Source organism: Alternaria hordeiaustralica, assembly GCF_023758085.1.
Source record: "Alternaria hordeiaustralica strain BMP 2776 chromosome Unknown scaffold_6, whole genome shotgun sequence".
In the NCBI taxonomy this organism is placed as follows: Eukaryota; Fungi; Ascomycota; class Dothideomycetes; order Pleosporales; family Pleosporaceae; genus Alternaria; species Alternaria hordeiaustralica.
The window spans coordinates 386,017-405,969 of NW_026056778.1; the positions used below are offsets into that span (position 1 = coordinate 386,017).

General features: G+C 52.3%; 7 protein-coding genes across 7 annotated transcripts; 4 read left to right on the forward strand and 3 right to left on the reverse strand.

Moving 5' to 3' along the window:
* Positions 1–517: 517 nt before the first annotated feature.
* On the reverse strand, positions 518–2,255 carry J4E84_004021 (uncharacterized protein; the record flags this gene model as incomplete). The annotated part of the gene is made up of 3 exons (XM_049386630.1): positions 518–916; positions 985–1,584; positions 1,656–2,255. 3 exons carry the CDS (start codon positions 2,253–2,255, stop codon positions 518–520), a joined length of 1,599 nt encoding a protein of 532 aa, XP_049245400.1.
* Positions 2,256–3,693: 1,438 nt separating this feature from the next.
* Positions 3,694–5,265, forward strand: J4E84_004022 (uncharacterized protein; the record flags this gene model as incomplete). Its single annotated transcript, XM_049386631.1, has 2 exons — positions 3,694–3,780; positions 3,853–5,265. 2 exons carry the CDS (start codon positions 3,694–3,696, stop codon positions 5,263–5,265), a joined length of 1,500 nt encoding a protein of 499 aa, XP_049245401.1.
* A 541-nt stretch (positions 5,266–5,806) lies between these two features.
* J4E84_004023 (uncharacterized protein) lies at positions 5,807–6,985 on the reverse strand (the record flags this gene model as incomplete). Its single annotated transcript, XM_049386632.1, has 5 exons — positions 5,807–5,938; positions 5,992–6,233; positions 6,285–6,731; positions 6,791–6,847; positions 6,898–6,985. 5 exons carry the CDS (start codon positions 6,983–6,985, stop codon positions 5,807–5,809), a joined length of 966 nt encoding a protein of 321 aa, XP_049245402.1.
* Positions 6,986–8,408: 1,423 nt separating this feature from the next.
* On the forward strand, positions 8,409–10,019 carry J4E84_004024 (uncharacterized protein; the record flags this gene model as incomplete). The annotated part of the gene is made up of 2 exons (XM_049386633.1): positions 8,409–9,365; positions 9,420–10,019. The coding sequence occupies 2 exons, from the start codon at positions 8,409–8,411 to the stop codon at positions 10,017–10,019; spliced, it is 1,557 nt and encodes a 518-aa protein (XP_049245403.1).
* Positions 10,020–12,022: 2,003 nt separating this feature from the next.
* On the forward strand, positions 12,023–12,823 carry J4E84_004025 (uncharacterized protein; the record flags this gene model as incomplete). The annotated part of the gene is made up of 1 exon (XM_049386634.1): positions 12,023–12,823. The coding sequence occupies one exon, from the start codon at positions 12,023–12,025 to the stop codon at positions 12,821–12,823; it is 801 nt and encodes a 266-aa protein (XP_049245404.1).
* Positions 12,824–14,871: 2,048 nt separating this feature from the next.
* J4E84_004026 (uncharacterized protein) lies at positions 14,872–15,651 on the forward strand (the record flags this gene model as incomplete). Its single annotated transcript, XM_049386635.1, has 3 exons — positions 14,872–15,023; positions 15,088–15,170; positions 15,224–15,651. The coding sequence occupies 3 exons, from the start codon at positions 14,872–14,874 to the stop codon at positions 15,649–15,651; spliced, it is 663 nt and encodes a 220-aa protein (XP_049245405.1).
* Positions 15,652–15,912: 261 nt separating this feature from the next.
* J4E84_004027 (uncharacterized protein) lies at positions 15,913–17,971 on the reverse strand (the record flags this gene model as incomplete). Its single annotated transcript, XM_049386636.1, has 6 exons — positions 15,913–16,313; positions 16,362–16,729; positions 16,781–17,181; positions 17,228–17,560; positions 17,614–17,835; positions 17,885–17,971. 6 exons carry the CDS (start codon positions 17,969–17,971, stop codon positions 15,913–15,915), a joined length of 1,812 nt encoding a protein of 603 aa, XP_049245406.1.
* Positions 17,972–19,953: the final 1,982 nt, after the last annotated feature.

Consider the following 19,953-nt stretch of genomic DNA (forward strand, 5'->3'; position numbering starts at 1 on the left):
AGGAGATACGGTGATCGGCAGCTGCTGGGCCGTTGGCAGTGGCGGACAGCAAGCTTTTTTGGCTCGGGTGCTTGGTGGGAGGCCTGGTAGCGCCATGTAGGATGCGACTGACTGCCTTACGTGCGGTAATGCGCGCTCGAAGCTGTGTTGTGTGCTGAGCATGACGCGGTCAAGCCTTGCTAGGATGTATCGTGATGTCGCGAGGTTGGCGAGGCGGCCCCGCCTCGTCACCAGCCGAAGTCTCCTCAGAGGCCAATCGACTGTACTAGAACCCTATTTCCTGCACCATGACAGTGCTTTCGTGCCCGCAATTTGCTTTTGAACCTTGCACATCGTCCATCATGGTTGCCTTTCGTCGTCCGACAGCATCTCGATTATCGCAGGAGATGAGACCAGTCGCACACTGGAAGCCAGAATTCGGCACAGAGGTTGCTCATCAAGTTGGATACATATCATTTCAACGTAACGAATTATCCGACATCACATACACGCTACCCAGCTCAGCGACGCAGCCCTCTTACTTTGTAACCTCCTCGATGTGCGACACAGACCCGTCCTTCTCTCCACGCGCAATACCCTGCTCCTTGACGTCCATCAACGCAGCCTCGCCAACATCAACAGCATCGGCGCCATCGAAGAACTTGGCGATTTCCTCCATGGGCGTGTACCTGGTCTCCACAATGCAGAAGTAGATGACGCCGATCTCAAAAGCGAGGAAGACGCAGTAACAGATGTAGTACTTCCACGCGAGTGCATCGAGCGCGATTCCGTTGACGAACTGGTTGAAGAAGAGAGCTGCTGTAACGCAGAAGTTGAGCCATGTGAATCCCTTGGCGCGAAGACCATATGGCAGGATTTCGGTAGTGTACCCAGCCATGATACCGGACTTGATATCGTAGAAGATACCGTAGAAGAACTGCATATCAAGGTCAGCATAGCGTTCTCGGTCGGCCCAAGGGTAGCAGAGTAGCAGGCAAAACTTACAATACTGACGATGAACCCTTTGCCGAGAGGGGCCCGAGGCTCGATATCGTACCGGGCAGAAATGATGGTGAAGATGTTGAACATCACGAATGTTCCGATCGTAGAGATAAGGTAGATCGGACGTCGACCAAGTTTGTCAACCAAGAAGGCAAAGAGGAAGTTCTCGCAGAGCGCCAAGGTCTTCATGCCGCCATTGATTCCCAGTTGCGTCTGGGGATCCGTGAGACCAACGTTGTCCATGACATACTTTAGGTAATACGAGATCAGACCGTTACCACTCCATTGACTGAAGAAACCAATAGCAGTGATGATAATGATCCTCTTGCGGTTGCCTTTGGTCTTCAGGAAGTCGGACCAGCTGGTTCGGTTGTGCTCCCTGTCGAGGGCAATGGCGGCGCGCACTTCGGCGTATTCGAGTTGAACGAACTCGTCGTCAGCATCTCCTTCGCCGTGCCAGCGGGCGAACATGGCGAGAGCTTCTTCATGGCGGTCTTTGTTGCACAGCCAACGTGGAGACTCGGGCATGAAGAAAATGAAGCCGAGGATGATAAGGGAGCAGATCGACTGCAGAAGAGATGGGAGTCGCCATGACCAGTCGCTCTGTGAAGTGTTAGACGGCTTGTTTGTGAAGAAGGGACAGTAGAATGCACAAGGGTGAGAAGTTAATGTACCTTTAGCTGGAGCGTTCCGTATGTCACCCACGATGCGATGAAGGCTCCAGAGTGGTAGCTCGCACCAGAGAGTGTGACCAAGATAGCACGATCCTGTGGATGAGCAATCTCTGCGATCAGCAACGGCGCGGATCCAAGAACGATGGTGTCTCCGAAACCCAAGATGAGTCTGGCAGCAATGAACATGCCGATGTTCTGCGCTCCAGTCTGGATGGCAACGGCGATCAACATGATAACGCAGCCAATCGCCACACCAATCTTCCTACCCTTCCAATCAATGAGGTAGGGGGTGAAGAAGAGACCGATGAGTGAGCCGAGGGACATGGATGAGTTGAAGAAGCCGAGCATAGCCCCGCGAGGCTCGCCGAAGTAGTCTTGCCAGTAAGTCAGAGACTGAAGACCATTCATCATGGATCCGTCGAAGCCATTGGCAGTATTCGTTAAGATGAGAACGACAATGTAGATGTAGAGTCTGCGGAGGTTGGCTCGCTTCCACCATGCGACTCTTGGATAGGCACGGCCAGCGAAGAAGAAGTGCCCTTTCGGCGGTTTGAGGGGCACAGCGCTCTGCGTGGTCTTGGGTGGACGAAAGGATACCATCTTGAAAGGTAGAAGTTGCTCTTGTGAAGGAAGACAGTGGAGCTGCCGCTGCGAGAAAAAGACATGAGATGCATGGGTCACTATTGCATATATACCCTCGACACCGCGCCACGTACAGTATCTTCGATACATGCCATCCCAGCTACTCAGATCTCACCCATCTTCCCGGGCACGCTTCAATAGCCAAAATTGGGTTCGGGATGAAGCCAAGTAGGGTGAATGCACATATTTGCCTTACCTTGTCCCGCAGTCAAGCACTCATTTCTCGTTTTGTGTTGTTATGCCTCGCGCCACCAAGGCGCTGCGGTCTTGATAGTTCTAGGCATCGTGGAATGAGGCCGAAGTGAACCAGTCTGGAGGCATGCCACTAAGCCCTTAGTCGAATGCGGGGAAACCAACTAGTCGTGCGAGCAACCCCATGGGGTTGTACCGGCTAAAGATGAACCTTATCAGGCCTTTTGAATGAGTTTGGACGTGAGACAGTGAGTATTGCCGCCCTGTATTGCCGGTGTCTTGTTGCCAATGCTCGGAATGTGGGGCTGTTCTCGGTCGCTATACCCAACGCAGTTCGTAGACGGTGTTCTGATTGGATCCTCATCTCGGATCAGATGACAGCCCAGCAAACTCCCAGACACTTCGTGGCTTGCGCGACTACCAGCGCTACCAAGAGCGCGTCTAGACACCACAGCTTCGGGAATTGCCACACCTTACACTCGAGTTTCATCTGTCCCGGGGTCGTTCCTTCCACCTGGGTCCTGGACCCTTTCACTGCGACATGTCGATCACGTTCACGACACATTGGTGAGCCTTCACGCATACGAACTCCCTCGAATATGCTGAACGTATCTCGGCAAACAAACCTTTCTGCCAACGCTTATACATACCACTAGATACCTTCGTAGAAGAATTTCCGCATCCCAAGGCTTGTTACATGCACTCTTGGACGGAAGCGTGACATGTTACCGACAAGAGATGGCGCAGGAGGGCCAAGGATCATTCACGCGACTATCGTGCGCATTTACCCGGCGGGCATAACATCTAACAATACAATACGGAGTCCTTAAGTCCCGCGCAGCAGCCCTGCACAGGGTGTAATTTTCGCGAAGCAACAGCCCGCACCCCTAATTCTGCCCTATAGCCCTCTTATAATTTATTATAGCGTGTTGCTGCTGCTAGAGGGGGTGTAAGATGCCTCTTTTTAGCTGTGCACGTAGAGAATCTTTATCAATACAGACCACAGTAGTCGGGCTTACTTACACCCGTTGGCTACATTCACCTGCGTGGCTTGGCCTATCACCTGGCATCGTTGTGCCAACCGTACGACTACCAGCACGTTATACGCCTTCGCGTGCACTAAGAATAGTCTATGATCCTTCTTCCTGGGTAGATAACTTGGTTCGTATCTTAGAGCATATTCTGGAGTAGCGCCACTACTAACATGGAAGACACTCCGGCAATTAATCCTATTATTGGAGGCTTTGCTCTAGACCCCTCGCTGGTCCTCGTCGATGGCACATACTTCCTCGTCAACTTAACGTTCTATTTGTTCCCTGGTCTGCTAATCTATACATTACAGGATCTTATTTACTGGTACTAGATTGGCAATGCTATTAACCGACATGAGCAGCTGAGCTTCTCTAAATCCTCCACCTTAATCTACGGTCTGGAAAATGAGGACTACCTCTACGCAACAGGCGGTCTCTACGCACTAACTATACGGTTCTACGATGGCACTTTCTACATCGTGTGCACGAACGTGGTGAATGACGGGGAGGAGGGCAAGGAGAGTGAACTGCAGAACTTCATCATCTCCACCACAGACATCCATGCCAGCAAGTGGAGCGACCCCGTCTACTTCGACTTCTACGGCATCGACCCCAGTCTATTCTTCGACCCAAACACCGGGAAGGCGTATCTCTGCGGTTCCAAGTCTCCAGGTCCGGAAACCAGGATCACGCTTTTCGAGATAGACGTCAAGACTGGAAAGAAATTGAGCGAGGAGAAACAACTGTGGCATGGCACCGGTGGCATCTACCCTGAGGGCCCACACATATACTTCCGAGAAGGGTTCTACTACTTGATGATTGCGGAGGGAGGTACGCATGAGGGGCATAGCGTAACCATGGCGCGAAGCAAAAATCTCGAAGGCCCGTGGGAGGCATCGCCCAAGAACCCCATATTGAGCGCTGCAGGAACGGATGAGTATATACAAGCGACTGGTCATTGCGAGGCTTTCGAAGATAAGGAAGGGCAATGGTGGGATGTTTGCCTTGGGATCAGAATGGGCGCGCCCAATCTATACGGGCTCGGACGCGAAACATTCCTTACAAGAGGGACGTGGAGTGAGGACGGGTGGCTCAGTTTCGATCGAGCGAAGATACACATCGAAGGCTTGAGTGTTGTACCGGATCCATCGAGAAGACTTACTGCCGCGCCTGGCGTCGACCTTCTCTACATCCACGACGCCGAGCTGTCGCGCTACAAGATCAGCAATCGGCAGATCACGCTCACCGCTTCTCCAGACGGTCTGAAGTCTGCTAATGCTTCACCGTCGTTCGTTGGTAAACGTCAACGTCGGCTGAAGGGAAGAAGCAGCGTCACCCTTCTACCTCCCGCATCCAGCTCTACACCAACCAATGCAGGACTGGCGGTATACAAAGACGAGCATCGCTTCCTCTCGTTATCATACATGACCTCGAACAATGACTCCTCCCCTACCGTTCGTCTCCACGTCTCGAACAAAGCGAAAAGCATCGATCGCGAAGAAAGCACCGAACTAGACACCGCACCCCAGACTCTGCATCTTACATTAGAGTACACAGAGACCGCATACAAGCTATCCTACCGCACCGACACTGGAGAGCCCAAGGAGTTTGCCCAAGTACCCACAATGGACCTCAGCGACAAAGATTTCGTAGGACCGATTATCGGTATATTCGCGGAGGGGAGTGGGGAGGTCGTATTTCAAGATTTCGTGATAGACAGCGCATCATCGCAGCGGGCCGTTTGAAATGTGGGTGGCGAACCTATAAACCGTGCGTGATGCGCGAACTGCTGATGGGTCTTGATTGTCGGTGAGAACTCCGCGCGAATTGATCTACACATCGTGCATTATCGTGGGCGAGACCCCGCGATCAGCATGGGACGCGGGTAGAGACGAACGACGTGATGAGCGGGGTGTTTACGGTAGGCTTTATTGCATTAGCGAACTATGAAGAAATGTTCACGACTTTTGTTCTCGTCTCTTGCATTTCTGGACTTCATATCATTATATTGTACATGTGCTGCAATGTGGGTTGCCGCTGGACGGTCCCAATCTTCTTGCGCGGCGGATTTGCCAGGTCCTAAATCTTTTCCCTGCAATATTCTCCGACGTGGGTCTGGGCAGCTGCGCAGTAGCTATCACCGACGTCGCGACGGGCGAGTGTGAATGCCGCTAGAGGGCGTGCCGCTGAGTCTTTTAGGAACACGCTTCGTCTTTCGCATGATCGCGCCGGAGACCCAACTGCCTATTTTGATACGGGTATGGCGATGCTGAGTCGACTCCATACTTAGGTTCGGGTAATCTTGAAATCCTTGGATATTTGTATCGCGTCGAAAGGCAGTGGCTCTGGTGCGGTGAGTTTTCGTTCCGAGCTGGCATCGTCGCCTGTGACGGTGATGTTTGTTTGATCCTTGTCGTGCTGCATCTGATTAGTCTTGACTTCTGTATCGCAAGATATTGAATCAGACTTACCAACTCCATCCACTGGGTGTAGTGCCCAGGCCTTGGTTGCTGGTGCGACCCCAGTCCACCAGTGTTCGACCGCTTGATCGCACTGAGGTTGTGGCTTCCTGATTGGCTCTTGTATGTTTTGCGCCACTGGAGATAGAAGGGGCGCAACATGGGAATGTTGATACAAAGACCAGCAAGCATGAGCTCGACGGTGCAAAGCATGAATGTGGTACCCGATGTGCCCGTGAGGTTGTTAATCAGATCTGCAATCTATTAGTCGTGTTTCTCTCCGTCGTCAGATCGAGAGTACTTACCGACGGTGAAGATGAGGACGAAACGCGCAATACTGATAACCACGCAGGCGAGACCCAAACCGAAACAAGCCAATACGGCAAACTTTTCCGTCTTTCGCATTTGCAGCTGCCACACACAATGGATTGGGATGACTACGATCATGAGATCGGTCGCCATGTTTGTCAGAATCAGACACTTGAGCAACAAGATCTGATCCATGCAGTGTCCAACTCGTTGAAGGGTCCATTGTTGGGAGATGGGGTCGCAGAGGAAGATAAAGACGAAGTTGAAGATGACAGCCCATGCGATGACTATGCCGGCAGTGATGTAGACTGCAAGGCGCAGTTGCAGTTGGAAGACGCGGTGGTAGAGGGCTAGTTGAGATAGCTTGAGAGCCGCAAGACACCAGATGTAGATCAAAGTGAAGGAAAAGGTTATCTGCATGACGACCGGGAGGTTGTTCATCACTATTAGGTGGTTAGTTCACCATCTCCACCGGATGTAATAGCCGCCAGAGCAGACTTACGCTTGGGAAATTTGTCAGAGGTAGGATCTAGGTCGTAACCAACGCCAATCGTGAAGACTGATTGGATGTTAATATGAGTTCTGCCCATCCACGAGGTTGATGCATACCGTAGGCATTCAGGCCGATAGTACTTGTCGACAAGAGCAGCGCAACACCGGCGAAGATGTCATCCAGTGCGAGTCCAGGTCCACGCATGCGTCCATAGAATCGAAGGGCAACAGTTGAGGCGAAGAGCAGCCACAGACATGACATCGCTATCATGGAGTCGCGACCGCTCCGGGCCATCGCTATATCGATTGTTTCCACCATCCTGACCTGCGGAGGCAAGACCCCGATCCAAAGCTATCACTCGAAGTCCGGAGAGATGCAAAGTAATGAACGGAGTACTAAAAGAGTGGGTCCTGTCGTGAGAACTGGAGAAAGGGAAAGAACGAAGAGATGAAGTCGGGGCGATGAGTCGGGGCAACAGTGTATTGTTAAAACCTGATCCATGTCTCCCGTCTCCTGTCTTCGTCAAAACTGTTTTGGCTTTCGTAATGATGGCATACCCGTTGGGTTAGCGGGCCTAGCCCGGCGGACCGAAAAGAGTTCCTTGCCTGTCAACGTTCAACAGTGGAGATCGTAAGGATCATTGCCACAAACGTTGGCCGAACACCTGAACTATTCCCTGCGGATGTGCGTTCGCGTTCCCCGGATACGCATGCAGCAATGTTGACCTACGCGAGGTGACGATCGTAATGAAGCGCCATCAATCTCGAGCAATCATGCAGCGTGAATCGTAACGAAGATACTGACTTGAGGCTTGAAAAGAATTGGTAACGTGCCGGCGGAGAGTCGCCGACGGTGAAACAGTCTAGGCCAGGTGTTGACCCACCACGCCAAGGGCCACTGCCGGGCGCCTCATCCGCTTGCCGTTATGACAGGCGGCACGCCGCAACTTTCCGACTCGAGGGTCATTGGCTGCATGAATAAGCAGGGGTAAAGCAGGAGACCTCATGTTCGGCTCCACACGTGTTGTCAGGGTTCATGACTGGCCTGAGTCGTATTCTGCCTGAGGCAGGAGGCCTGGCGACCAAATTCTCGAAAACAGATAGAAGAATGCAGGTTCCCCGATCTTTTCTACAGCCCTATCCCAGGTCCTCGGGTACCTAGACCTAAATGCGCCATCTGTGCGCATACATCGGCGAAGTTGTACCCCTTCTTATCCTCATGGGTCTGATAGTGAAGAATTTTGAGTCCCAAACCAGCTTAACTAAAAGAGACAGTATTCCCGCTGTGGACAGCGCGCATCTCCACTTGAGCGTGTTAACTTCCTTTCCACGTGGCGCTATGATCCTCCAGGGTCTTGGAGCACCAATGGTCGATCGCTGAATGAAAACCTAGTGGAGTCGATACGGGGCATCTTCGGCGCTGCACATGCGATGCTCGTTTTATCGCCAGGTGCGGATGCACTGCAAAACCCAGCGATTGGAAGGAGAAAGGATCGACCCTGTTGAGCTATCAGTCGCCTAGAGACACCACTGCGGTATATACCATTGCCCTCGCTGAAACATCGCCATGCAATCACGTTCTCCCCTTTGTGCAGTTGTGCCTCGCCAAACTGCCAAACCTCCCCAACATGGACGACCATTCGGGCCTTTCCCAGGGCTCCAAGTCAGTTTTCTCACTCGCGATGGTGGCTTGGCTCGTCCTACTCTGGGTCGGCTATAGAATTGCCATTGCATTATACAACATTTCGCCCTTCCATCCACTCGCCAAATTCCCTGGCCCGAAGATCGCAGCTGCCACCTACCTGTACGAAGCGTACCACGACTGGTGGCTCGGAGGACGCTATGGAAAAGTCATCGCCCGCATGCATGAGCAATATGGACCCATCGTACGCATAAACCCAGACGAACTACACTGCTCCGACCCTGCCTTCACGGATGAGATCTATGCCGGTCCTGGACGCCCACGCGACAAGTGGCAGCATCAATTGAACACTGGAGGAGCCGGACCTGTTTCGGTAACTGGATTTTCGACTGTCGACCATGACCTCCACCGTGCCCGCAAGGCTCCATTGAGCAAGTTCTTCTCGCGCCAACAGATGTTGAAGCTCGAAGGCGAAGTGCACGAATTTGCCGTAATGACGGCAGACAAGATGCTCACTTATGCCGGCAAGACCGCTTTCGATGTCAAGGAAGCGTTCAACTGCTATACTGCCGATGTCATCTCTCAGTACGCATTCGGTGAGCCAATGGGCTTTGTTGCACAGGAAGGTTGGGAGCCGAACTTCGCAACCTGGGTCAAGTCGTTCTTCAAGAGTGCCTATATGATGCGTCACAACGCGTTGGGCCGAAAGATGGCTCAGGTCCTGCCATTCATGGCCGATTACCTCGGTGAAGATATCAAGGCTGTCATGCGTGTCATGAACGTAACCATTCCTCAGTACATTAGCCAGGCTTTGAAGAACCCCGAGAATGGGCGTGTTTTCGCTGAGGTCATGGGCAAGAACAAGACCATGTCAGAGGAGGAGAAGTTCCGCTACAACGGTGAGGGCTTCAACTTCTTGCTTGCTGGTACCGAGACTACTGCTGTAAGTACCTGATGAATACCATGGTCAACGAGCCAGAGCTAACAGCAACCGCAGGCTATTCTTACTGTATTCACATACTGGAATCTCGCAAAGCCGGAGATTTACCAGAGACTGATGGCTGATCTCGCTACCGCTGGTATCAACACACAGACTGTGAAGTGGGTTGAGCTGGAGAAGGTGCCTTACTTCTGGGCTGTTCTGCAAGAGTGTTTGCGTATGATGCCCGGCGTGTCTCATCGATCCGCCAGAATCGCGCGCCAGGAGGACCTGCACTATGTATCCGCTGATGGCAAGTCTGACTGGGTGATTCCAAGGGGTACACCTATCGGCATGACATCTATGATCAACCACTGGAACAGGGAGCTTTTCCCCGACCCTGATGAGTTCCTTCCCGAGCGTTGGCTGTTGGAAGATGGATCGCAAAACTATGCGCTCCAGAAGAAGCTCATTGCGTTCGGAAAGGGAAGCCGCAGCTGCATTGGTGAGCAACTGGCGTACTGTGAGCTGTACATTATGGGCGCGTACATGTGCCTCAATGTTCTTCCGAGGGCGAAGCTTGTGGACACCGTGAAGGACGACATTTCGTACGACCACGACTTGATCGTTGCGCAAACGACCAAGGGTTCCATTTCGGTGAAGATCGCGATCGAGTAGGTCGGCCGCTGCGAAGATGAGGATGTTGGAAATAGATAGGAGACTAGAAATAATACCCGTTCAATCGTCACGATATGCGATGGGCCGAGCCGAGCTGACGCGTGATGTGTCCGCGCCGCGCGCGTTAGTGTTGGTAGCACAAGTTGACGCGTGTCGGAAGCTCCGAGCGACTTCCGAAGCTTGGCAAAAAGCGATTCGTGATTCCGCTCCGTCACCAACAGGCTGACTCAGTAGCGCGACACAAACTTCTGTCGAATGCGCCGTCCACGCGCCAGTTGCCTCTGCGGTCAGTATCCGCAGCCTTCATCTAATGCATGTCTCGAATGCGATTGCGCCTTTCAAACTCGTAAAGCTGGTGGTGCCACTGATATTCGATATTGCTGCCGACATCGCGCGTTTGGGATAGAGGTCACACCACTCGCGTGTTGCTGACACTGTCAGTGATTGCGGTCGCAATGCGACTTCTTCAACTATCCAGTACCCTTGCGCAGTAGCTGCCTAGCCAATGCAGCAGCAGCATGTATGCTGCCAGCTGCCGTATAGCCGAGTGCGATCGTTGTCTCTCGACAAGCGACAACCATCACCCACACTGCAAGCGAGCGCCCCTGTATGTCGCTCCATGGACAATATAAGCTGATAGTTCGCAGCATAGGTAAGGGGCGGTCTAGATGCCTAGGCGTCCAGTGTGTATTTGAACGGTGAGGAGCGCACATGATCGATCCAAGTTCCCATGGTTGGGTCCCGTCTACATGATCCTGAATTCGTAGATGTGGTACACGCCCCGCCTACATACTCGCATTCATCCCACGCGCCCCACACTTGGGGAGAAGCGTGGCATACTGCTTTACCTTACCTGCGTGTCACCAGCACGAAGCGCCCTTCATTTGGCATACCACCTCTTGAGAGTACGTATTGAACATCTTCGTGGCATCATCCATCGTGCTTCCGTTCAAAAATTCTCAACGGTGAGCGTGACTTTGCTGCACAGTCGATGAGCCATTTTCGCACAGACTACCCCAACTCCGGCAACGCTATATCTCTCGACAAGTCTAACCCCATAGACCCTAAGACCAATCACGGCCGAGTTTCAGGGGATGCCTGGAATTCAACCATGATGAATCTTCCATTGCGTTACGTGGAACTGGGTGAAGTGGTTGGCGATGGTTTCCTTTGACATTACCTAGGTACCTAAGTAGTTCCGAGGAGCTCGCAGACACGCCATGAGAAAACGAAAGCACCCCGCTAGCGAATGTCGGGGCGCGTAGCTCCGTTCAGCAATCCTGGTCGTGCCTTTTGGCAATCGGCAAGTGACATTGACAGCGCCCTTGAGTTCCACGGGTGGAGCGGATACGCGTGAAGCATCGCCAAGCATCGTGATCTCTGAATAAGCTTTCACGCACTTGCTTATTGGGTTGTAGTTTGCCATGGCATATGTACAACATGGCATATGCTCTACTATGCGGGACGTTCTATCCGCCATCTTCTCTTGTCTCTTCGCAGCAATCATTCCGCACCTGTTAACCTATTCTGTCTGGCGGTTCCTGTTCCGACGGCGCTTCCAAACTTCTTACTGTCATCTAGCGCTCGGAGACACCGCTTTTTGATAGGTGTCGCCTTCGCTTCCACCGCGCACACTGCACTTGAAGCCCTGTGGACAATTCTCAGTGGGTGACATGTGAAAGGGCAAGAGCGACACGCGGCACTCGCCCCTCGTCGCACAGTCGGCAGCATTGATCTGCAACGATCCGGATATCACCATGGAGCTTCAACCTACCATAAATCCAAGTCCATCGGAGAGGCTAGCATATGACGTGTTGTGCGGCATTTTAGTCAAAGACGGGCGGTTTCGAGAAGAGTGACATCTACACAGCCCCGTTCTTGGCAGGTCGAAATCCAGACGGTGGTCGCCGCTAACTACACGGCCAGCGGACCTCAAAATGCTCGCGCACTCTCTTTGACCCACGAAATTTCATCTTTTAGAGTCTCGCATCCCTCGAGTCTCAATGGTTCAGGATGTTTTCTCGCTGCACAACATCGTCGGCCGCGACGAGACGGCATTTCCGTTTTCCCTCAAGGACTACCAGAAATATGTATTTGGCGACGACCGACTAGCGCATCGCTTGGGCACGGACCTAGCTCGAGCCTTCATTCCCACCATCTCGAACCCTACAGACGACTTCGCAGTTGCCGTGCTATCCGAAAAAGTCCCCACGGCCACGCATAGCCTGCGCAACCACTTTGTGGCTTACCTCAACCGGCATCTGATAGCGAATAACGCAACCCCGGCCCTCAAAATCGACTTTCACGAGGCGGGGGTGAACGCACATGCGCGGAACGGTCCGGATTGCAAGAAAAAGAACTCATATCACATCGATGTGGATCGTCTGGGGAGCAGGACTCTGATCGTACTGGCTGAGATCCGAACGAGCCAAGACCGCGAGGACCGGATACGATCGTCGTTCGGGGAGCGTGGCATAACCACTGTCTTCGCCTATCTTGCATCCCTGAGCGGCTCCGCAACGACTGCAGCGATCTCATCTTTCTTGTCTCAAGTCGTCAGCCCATCCATGAGAGATATCGAGGACATTGCGCATGCCACCAAATTCGTCATGAACGAATGCTTTGTTCAATTCGTACTGGGGAGGGAGTACGAGGAGTTCTGCAAATTCATAAGACGACAAGACGATTACTTTGCGAGAGAACTGTTAGATCACGCTATCGGTGGTCACTACTACAACAATGAGGATTACGAACATAATGTAAAGTTTCTGATATGGGAGACCGAGGCGCGGGAAAGCGTTTAACGACGGGCTTGTGTGCGGTAGCACGGTAATGGCGAACGGCGACGGACTTTACGAGCGACCGCGATGATAGCGTTTTCTCGAACACTTTTTACATCCTCTCATATACCCAAACTGGTCATTGTCGTCAATTCTTGCAACTCCAGGTCCGATTTTCGCAGTCGTAACTGCTCATTTAGATTGTCCTCGCATGCGCACACATCCAACAAACCCACTATTGAGCAACACCTCAATGCATGCATCTTTCCAGATCACGAGGAGTAATTCTTTGAGCCATTGTCGTCAGTCTGCATTGTCGTGTGCGGTCTTTCATATCCCGACGTTGAGTGCAATTCTTTGTCCGCTTTCTGCTCCACTACAAACATCACAAGCGCACCCACTCCAGGCTACACACAGCTAAAACAACTTCTCTAATCTGTCAAAGTATAGCACGACGTCTGCGACGAATCTAGAAACATGCCGTTACAATCGCATGATTACACACCCAGCCAAGTGCACTCCAGCCCGCAAAGACTAGGAAGCATCAGCCATTCTCGGGACCTGCCCTCCTTACATCAAACTTGTTACTATGACGCCGACGATTCATCGAGCCAGATCACTGCGAGCGAAAGCCGCGGTTCGAGACATGGGAGCGAACATCTGGACTCAATATCGCAGTGCAAGAGCGCGTTCGAAGACAGCCAACAATCTTTGCCTCAACTCTTCAAATCGTATGCGGTAAGAAACATTTCCTCAACCAGAATAACTAGAGTCGCATCGCTAACTAGTATCAGCTCCACATCCTAGTAACCGTAATCGTTAGCCTTTTCCTCTTCGAAATTACCGTACGCCTACCCTTCCTTCTCGCCCTCACCTTTGCGATCCCCTACGTGCACATGATGCTCACACCAGAGAAATCCACACTCCACTCTGCAGCGTACGAGAGTGATTCAGAGGAAGGTCTTTACCGTCGCTCATCCACCTTCTCAAGCGTCCCCGGCGAGCCCGTTGCCCAACAAAAAGCTCCAGCAACAATAGGCCCAATCAACATCATCTTCCCCGGCTTAACACTCTTCTTGCCATCAACATGGTTCCCAAGTGCAACAGACCCTGGAAGACCCAGAAGAGTACGCCTACACACCACGTACCGCGAGTCGGCATATCAACCCCGACGCACATTCCGCGAGGCGTTGGGAGACACTGGACCCAGGCTATTGAAGAGATGGGGTGCGTTCGCACTGGAAACTTTGTGCTTCCAGATCACTTCTCGTATCATGATGCGTATCGCGCAGGCTGCATACGAAGCTATGTCTGGCCAAGAGGCCAATGACAACTGCGTGCATATTTACGTTATGCACGTCTTGCGCTTCTATAAAGACTGGACTGTGGGGCTGAGCTCCATTACTTGGTTTATAGTCAAGAGGATTTTTGGGAAGACATTGCTGTCGCTGGGGAAACAGACTGTGATGGCCGCTGGCGGCGTGAAGGATATAAGGCTGGAATATGAAGATGTGAATACAGTGCAGTTCTGAAAGGAACTGAGGCCTGAAGCGGAAACGGAGAAGAGCAAGAGCAGGATGATCATGCTATTGAGCGTATGACAGGGGTTTCTGTTGTTCGGAGTTTGGCGTCAATGCGCGGATCGTGTGATAAATGTTTGTCGTTTGGATTACTCCCTTTTGACGCTTCAATATGCTGCCAGCGAAATATTGAATGTTCGACTAGCATGTCTCTGACATACCTCTTCTCAATGTCTTTTCCTTCAATGTTAATCGTGCCCATGCAGTAACTCCACGCACAATGCTGTTGTGATGTATTTCCTTTGACCGATTTCATGATCAACAATAGAAATGCGTGTATTGTCAATACCGCAGTCATCATCTCTACAATCACCTACGTCCCCATCAATACCGTGTTCACGAACAAAACACTAGGATTCAATAAGTCTCCGCTATATAGCGGCACTTCATTGCCACATATTCCAAACCTCGAGTAACATATCTACAAATCCCCAGTTTCTCTCTTCTTCGCATATTCCCATTCCCACCGAGCACTCTTTACCTCCAAGAAGCATGAAGCTGATCACTCTCGCCACAGCGATAACGCTGCTCACCACATCCTCCGCACACTCATGGCTGCACTGCACCAACCACAACAACACCGGCATAAAAGCCGAGATGGCAGCCGCAGCACTTGAAACGCCACCTAGATCCCCTGATCCCCTGTACGTACATAGCATTTGATCGCACATACTAATAGCGGAAGCGACATAGCTAACCCTCCTACAGCATGCCTTATAACGCACACCTATGCCACGGCTGGCCGCGCGCAAAGCAGAACCCAGGCGACTGGAGAGACGAAGGCATAGAATGTTCGTGTACCCCTCTTCCCCCTTCCTTCCATATTCTCTCTGACAACTTCCAGATTTATGGGATCTCCCTGCCGCAGCATCGAAAGGCGACACGCACGCCTGCCACCCCCGCCAACGCGCGCCAGCGCAATACCTAACTCCTACGATCCCACAAGAACCTGATAGCAAGCCACCCCACCACGACGCGCCGGCCCCGATGGCGACTGCCGCAGCCGGGTCGTCCATAACACTCATGTTCGGCGGCAACGGGCACAGCCGGGGTAATTTCGGCGGCGTGGAGAAGGGCGACCCAGGAAGGGTCGCCGTGTATTGGGCTGGTAGTAAAGAAAAGGAGATTGTGGATGTGAAGGAATTCACAAAAGAGAATCTTGTGCAAGACAATGGGTTTAGTGAAGAGAGCTTTGCGTACCCGGCGGATCTGAAGATTACGGCGCCGCCGGCGCTGCAGGATAAGGGAAATTGGCAGACGCTGCATTTGTAAGTCCATCTTCTTTCCGTTGGTGCTGTGTTGTTAGAAGCGGGGACAGATGTGATCGGAGGAGTTCCAGTGCTAATGTTCCGGTATAGGCCAGAGTGTATGGAAAAGGGCCGGCATATGATGGTATGGGTGTGGAATTTTGACGGTGCGAACAAGTACAGTACGTGTTTCGATGTCATGATTGAATGAGAAAGAGAGGACCGCTGGGCGAAAGGATACATCAGATTGGTGACGCAGAGTCACGCAACGTATGTCCCTTTACCATTAGTGCTTTGCTTCTCTTTGCCCACTCGCGGTGCCTGCTTCCCCTCTCGCATGTGCAGTCGCATTGCTGTGTTCGACCAACTTCAACGGACGGTATTTTGCATCCCACATCTGCTCTCTGATCCACTCTTCAAGATCTGCATCGTCACTTGGTATATCCTTCTCTTGGGCCAGATCATCCTCCACAGCCTTCTTGATCACACTCTTCGCGATCTGGACGCTGATTTCGCGTACGTCTTCGACGTCTGGTAAGAGACCGGCTCCGCGGTTGTTCAGAACGGGAGCCTCCGAGGCAAGGGCTTGTACGGCTGCAACGAGGAGAGCGGGAGTCATGAGGCGGGTTCGGGAGAGGACAGCGCCGAGGCCGATGCCAGGGAACGTTACCGAGTTGTTACATTCAGCTTGGAGCGGTCAGCAACATCATTGGGGAACGAAAATTGTAGACTCACAGATATCGTATTCCTTGCCATTGTGTTTGACCGGTGGAAATGGCGAACCGGTTGCCACCAGCGCTTTGCCATCGGTCCAGTCGAATAAATCCTGCGGCTTTGCCTCATGGAGTTTGGTTGGGTTCGATAGTGGGAATATGACAGGGCGTTCGACGTGCTTCGCCATCTCTCGAACGACGTCTTCTGAGAACGACCCTGGCTTGGTCGAGGTACCGATGAGAACGTGTGGCTTCACCTCCTTGATGACGGACAGAAGATCGCCATGTTCTTTGCCCTCCCACTCCTTGTCCTCTCGCGCAAACGGAAGTTGGGCCGGAGTGAGCTGATCCTTCTTGCCTTGTAAAAGCAGACCAGGCTTGTCGACGCACCTATACTGGGGTCAGCGTGGGCTCCTGGACTGAGTGTGTAAAGCAGCGTACCAAATTTGGCGCCCGGCTTCTTCCTTCGACTTTCCGGTGTACTGGACGATGGCGTCTTGAATCTGGTCCGCGATCCCCGTGCCTGCCGACCCCGAGCCAAACATGACAAAGCGAGCTTCTTCCCATTTGGTTCCGCTTACTTTGAAAGCTGCCATGATGGCTGCAAGCGTTACGCAGCCGGTGCCTTGTACGTCATCATTGAAACATGCGATCTCAGGTGTGTATTTGTCCAGAATCCTTCGCGCGTTGTTCAATCCGAAATCCTCGAAGTGGATGTAGGCTTTGGGGTAGTGTTTTCTCGCAGCCTTCACGAACTTGTCGACGAAGTCATCGTATCGCTCGCCGTATACTCGCTCTTTTCGCATGCCAAGATAAAGCTCGTCGTTGAGAAGGTCTTTGTTCTACTTTCGTTAGCAATGCGCATCTGATTGGGGTTTCTCTACTGACATTGGTGCCGCAGTCAAGGACCACAGGCAGTGTTCGCGAAGGATGTATACCTGCGCACAGAGTGTAGATGACGAGCTTCGCTATGCTGATGAGGATGGCTCCTACACCCTGATCGCCAATGCCGAGTATCTGCTGCCCATCGCTCACGACGATCACATCGATATCGTCGGGATTTCCCCATTGCTTGATATCGTCCTCGACGCGGTCTGCGTCGTCGATGTTGAGGAAGCAACCTTCGGGTCGCCGGAAGATCTTGGAGTAGTCGGCAATCGCCTCGCCTTCGGTCGGGGTATAGATGACCGAAAACATCTCCTTGAGGTGGTCAAGGATGAGCTGCAACCGTCAGCCATGCCATGCCATGACCGACACCATCAACCGTCGCATACCCTGTAGTATAAAACTTCGTTCTGCTCCTTCAGACTCGTCATGAAGGTGTTCTTGGCGAGGTCATTCGGTCGGGAGCAGTACTGGGCGTATGCGCGCTTGACCTGCTCGTCGAGGGTCTGGACGTTGGTGGGAAGGAGCCCATGAAGCTTGAAGACATCGCGCTCTTCTTTGGTGAAGGCCGAGCCCTTGTTGAAGTAGGGTGTTCGTAGAAGTGCATTGCCCTACATAGTGTGTTAGCCCCATCGCTACTCGAGTGTGTGCATGCCATACAGTCAGGCTGGTTTCCTGTGGCCCAGATGTGGATAGAGGCAGATGGCCAAACTTGGCGCTCTTTTGCTGCTTTGTATCAGTCGACATGTTTGCGATGTGTCTGCTACAAGCGATGCGCGCAATTCGAGAGATGTGACTGGGTGATCGCTGGAATGCGGGCAGCGCGGAAGCCGACGACTTGATCCAGAGAGGCATACAATGTTAGCAGAGGCTAAATGTTAGTGTCGTAGAGAGCACAGCCTCATATTGGAGGTGGTATATCGTCCTCGCTGGCCGCGACAGCCTGTTGAAGAGGGCGTTGCGCGTCGCGGTTTCGGCATGATGACGTCGACGTGAAGCTATCAGGTGTGGGACCCTGCAGCGCAGAGGCTAGACCGTTCAGACGTTTTTGCTGCATGAGGAAGACACGCCGCTTAACGAGTCCATTGGACATGGGCATGCACAGATATCTGATAGTAGGCAATGAGAGCGCGAAGTTTGCCCAGGTGGTCACGAAACGACCCCGGACGGCTGTCTTTGCGCACGCGGCACGTGCTGGCACCTGCACCAGCGAACTGGGCTCTACACCTACAAAACAGGCAGTCAGTCGCAACCACCACTCCACTCCCTTTACTTTCTATTCGACTTGACCCCGCAGCGAACAAGAACATAACGGCATAACCCTCCCTTCCTCGAAGATTCAATGGACCGACTCTATCTTCCTCTATATACAAATCCGTCCGAAGCTGACAAGCCATCCAATCCGAATTACTTGCTCCAGGACCTCCTTTATTCGTTCGCTTTCTTGAACATGTTGTAATAAGGCGGGCTCTCTTCGAGCAACACCGCTTTTCATGCCTTCTCACTTGTGGAAGTCATCGCTTGTGTTGAATTACGTCGGGTTTGTCTTGCGAATAGCATCTACGTGAAGTCGCGCTAGTCGACTGCATTACCGTCTTTGTTGCACTGTATCAGTCTTGTAATCTTCTTTGCAAAAGTCAAGGAGAATGACTTTAGGATCAGCTCAAGACATATTTTGAACTACTTCACACTGCCAGAGCAGGCACGATTAGAAGGACTCAGTAAGAGCTTGGAAATTACAGTAACTCTTAGAGCATCCTCGAAGTGGCTCCTTCAGTGGAGATGTATAGACCCGTCACGACGGAGACTAAAGCTCCAGCTCCAGGCCGGCCTTTTCAAGAGCGACCTCGGGATGCGTGGCAGGCGGACGCAGTCTGGAAGGCGCAATCGCGCAGTCGCCTCCTGCCGTGAGCACATTAACCTCCTACCGGGTGAGGATAACAGCCATTAGCGGTCTAGAGGACTGAAAAGTCCAAGCTCAACAGGCTCAACAGGCTCAACGCGGGCGTGCTTGCTGTATGAAGTTTCTACGCTAGCTACCCGCGTTCTGGGGAAGCAGTCGCCCACAGCATATAATCCCCCGTTCCTTCTCCTTGCTAAAGATCCTCACCTTGTTCTCGCTCCTAGTCATCAACTGCCTCAAACTTTCCATTACACTCAGTACGGCAATCTCCATTACATCCAGCAACCAAGCACCAAGTCGCAAACATGAAGGCTACTACCATCATCGCCACTCTCCTCTTCGGAACCACCATGGCCGCCCCTGGAGCTGTAAGTTTTAATCCCCATGTACCATCATCCTGTTTGAGACTATCACTGACAGTCACTTCCCAAAGATCTCCCTCAAGCGCTCCTTCATCGAGGCCGACACTGGCGTTGATGGCGGCGGTGCCACAGTCGCCAATACTCTTACGGCATGTGTCGAGTGTCCATGCAACGTAAGTTATCTCCTCTGCTATTTATCGCAGAACGAACAATACTGTACCTGGCTGATGAATATGCGTCTAGGGTTTCTATGGTGGCTGCACATGTGTTGTCAACGGCTGCTGTCTCCAGAAGAACTGCACTTGGCCTCGTTCTTGAGGGCTACTTTGTCACTACAAGACCGAAATGGACGCACCCTGAGTGAAGTCTTCTGGGGTGCAAGTATGTGGATATACAAGGGATGGATGCACGACTTCACGGCAAACGACAGGATTTAAGGATCATGGATATATGTCTCAAGTTAT